The sequence below is a fragment of the Sinocyclocheilus grahami genome, unplaced genomic scaffold (assembly GCF_001515645.1).
Source record: "Sinocyclocheilus grahami isolate Dianchi unplaced genomic scaffold, SAMN03320097.WGS_v1.1 scaffold353.1, whole genome shotgun sequence".
Classification (NCBI taxonomy): domain Eukaryota; kingdom Metazoa; phylum Chordata; class Actinopteri; order Cypriniformes; family Cyprinidae; genus Sinocyclocheilus; species Sinocyclocheilus grahami.
In genome coordinates this window covers 343064-344697 of record NW_015505532.1, presented here as the reverse complement: position 1 = coordinate 344697, position 1634 = coordinate 343064, and the positions used below count along the sequence as shown (strand labels likewise).

Here is a 1634-nt window from a genome sequence, read left to right as displayed (position 1 = left end):
GTTCCTCCATAAAAGCCCAATTTCACGTGCAAATCAGTAAAATCAAAACTTAAACTTAAACTAAACTTAGTGATTATTCATGTATTCATCTTCGTATATAACGAGGCGAGACTGGTAGAATAAATCCACATAATATTTAAGTCCTACCAGACTCTCTCTCCTCTCTCCTGGAGGTCTCCTGATTGAACATGTTGGCCAGGGGACTCGTCTGAGGCGGTGCTGGAGGTGCTGGAATCATAGCATCTGAGTTGGCCTGTGCAAGTAAAGAAAAAACGCAGGTAAGCATTCCTGAACACAACAGGCTCTATGGACTCATCGTGTAGTGTAGGAGCTGGTGTCCTCACTCTGTTGAGGCGCTGGAGGGCTGGAGATGCCTGGGGAGTGTTGAACACTGGAGTGCGTAGACCTTCAATCATGGACATTACACTATCGGGGACATTGGTAGCGTCACCGCATTTGTCCTGCCAGGTGGACAAGTTCTCCGTCAGAAGTTCACGAGCCTTCAAGAACACAAGAAAGTATTAGACGCAGCAGTTTAACTGTTGAGAGAGCTATAATCAAGAAGGTCTCCTTCTCTCGTGATGAAATAGCAAACAGTGTGGATTTCTGCTCACCCAGTAACAAGTTGAAGTAACAAACCTTATCATGGAAATTAGAGATCTGGTAGGAGAAGGTGCAGTGCTTGTCCACCAGGAAGCAGAAGCGCCTCTTCTCCTCCAGCAGAGCCTCCCGGCAGCCGTCAGCCATGAACTTCTGCATGTCCATCTGGCGGTGAGTGAGAGTCTCAAGACACTGCAGAGAAAAGATAAGAAGATTGTTTACACACATACACACTACACACATACTGAAGCACAAGCGACACTCGCAGTGTTTTCAGACTCTGCTGCCTCAATATACGAGTACATGAACACATGGATATAATCTCTAGAACTGCCCTGAGACTCACTTCATGATAATTTTACAGTTTCTTTTGAAAAGAAAAAAAAAACAGTTTCGGTTTAAATTGAAGAAACTGACAAATATTACTTAATGTAATACTACTAATATAAATATTATTAAAACGTTATTTTTAAAAGGAATATTTCTCAGAAAAATGTACCAGAATTTATTTAGCAGAAAAATTTAAATACTGGTGCTGTCAATCTAACACTACACACATACTGAAGCACAAGCGACACTCGCAGTGTTTTCAGACTCTGCTGCCTCAATATACGAGTACATGAACACATGGATATAATCTCTAGAACTGCCCTGAGACTCACTTCATGATAATTTTACAGTTTCTTTTGAAAAGAAAAAAAAAACAGTTTCGGTTTAAATTGAAGAAACTGACAAATATTACTTAATGTAATGATAGTACTACTACTAATATAAATATTATTAAAACGTTATTTTTAAAAGGAATATTTCTCAGAAAAATGTACCAGAATTTATTTAGCAGAAAAATTTAAATACTAGTGCTGTCAATCTAGTGTGATTAATCGCATCCAAAATAAAAGTTTTTGTTTACATAATATGTCTCTGTGTGTGCTGTGTATATTTATTAAGTATATATAAATAGACACACGTATATATTTCAGAAAAATATGTTATTTATATATTAAATATATTTATATATAATATAAATTATATGA

General features: G+C 37.3%; 1 protein-coding gene across 2 annotated transcripts in view; it reads right to left on the bottom strand.

Moving 5' to 3' along the window:
- baiap2l1b (BAR/IMD domain containing adaptor protein 2 like 1b) overlaps positions 1–1634 on the bottom strand; it is a 79140-nt gene that overhangs the window by 19840 nt on the left and 57666 nt on the right. For both annotated transcript variants that reach the window (XM_016229492.1, XM_016229491.1), the window contains 3 exons: positions 640–792; positions 345–500; positions 148–253 (listed from right to left, as the gene is read on the bottom strand). In XM_016229492.1, coding sequence (XP_016084978.1) covers positions 148–253; positions 345–500; positions 640–792 — 415 coding nt within the window. The remainder of the gene's footprint in view (positions 1–147; positions 254–344; positions 501–639; positions 793–1634) is intronic.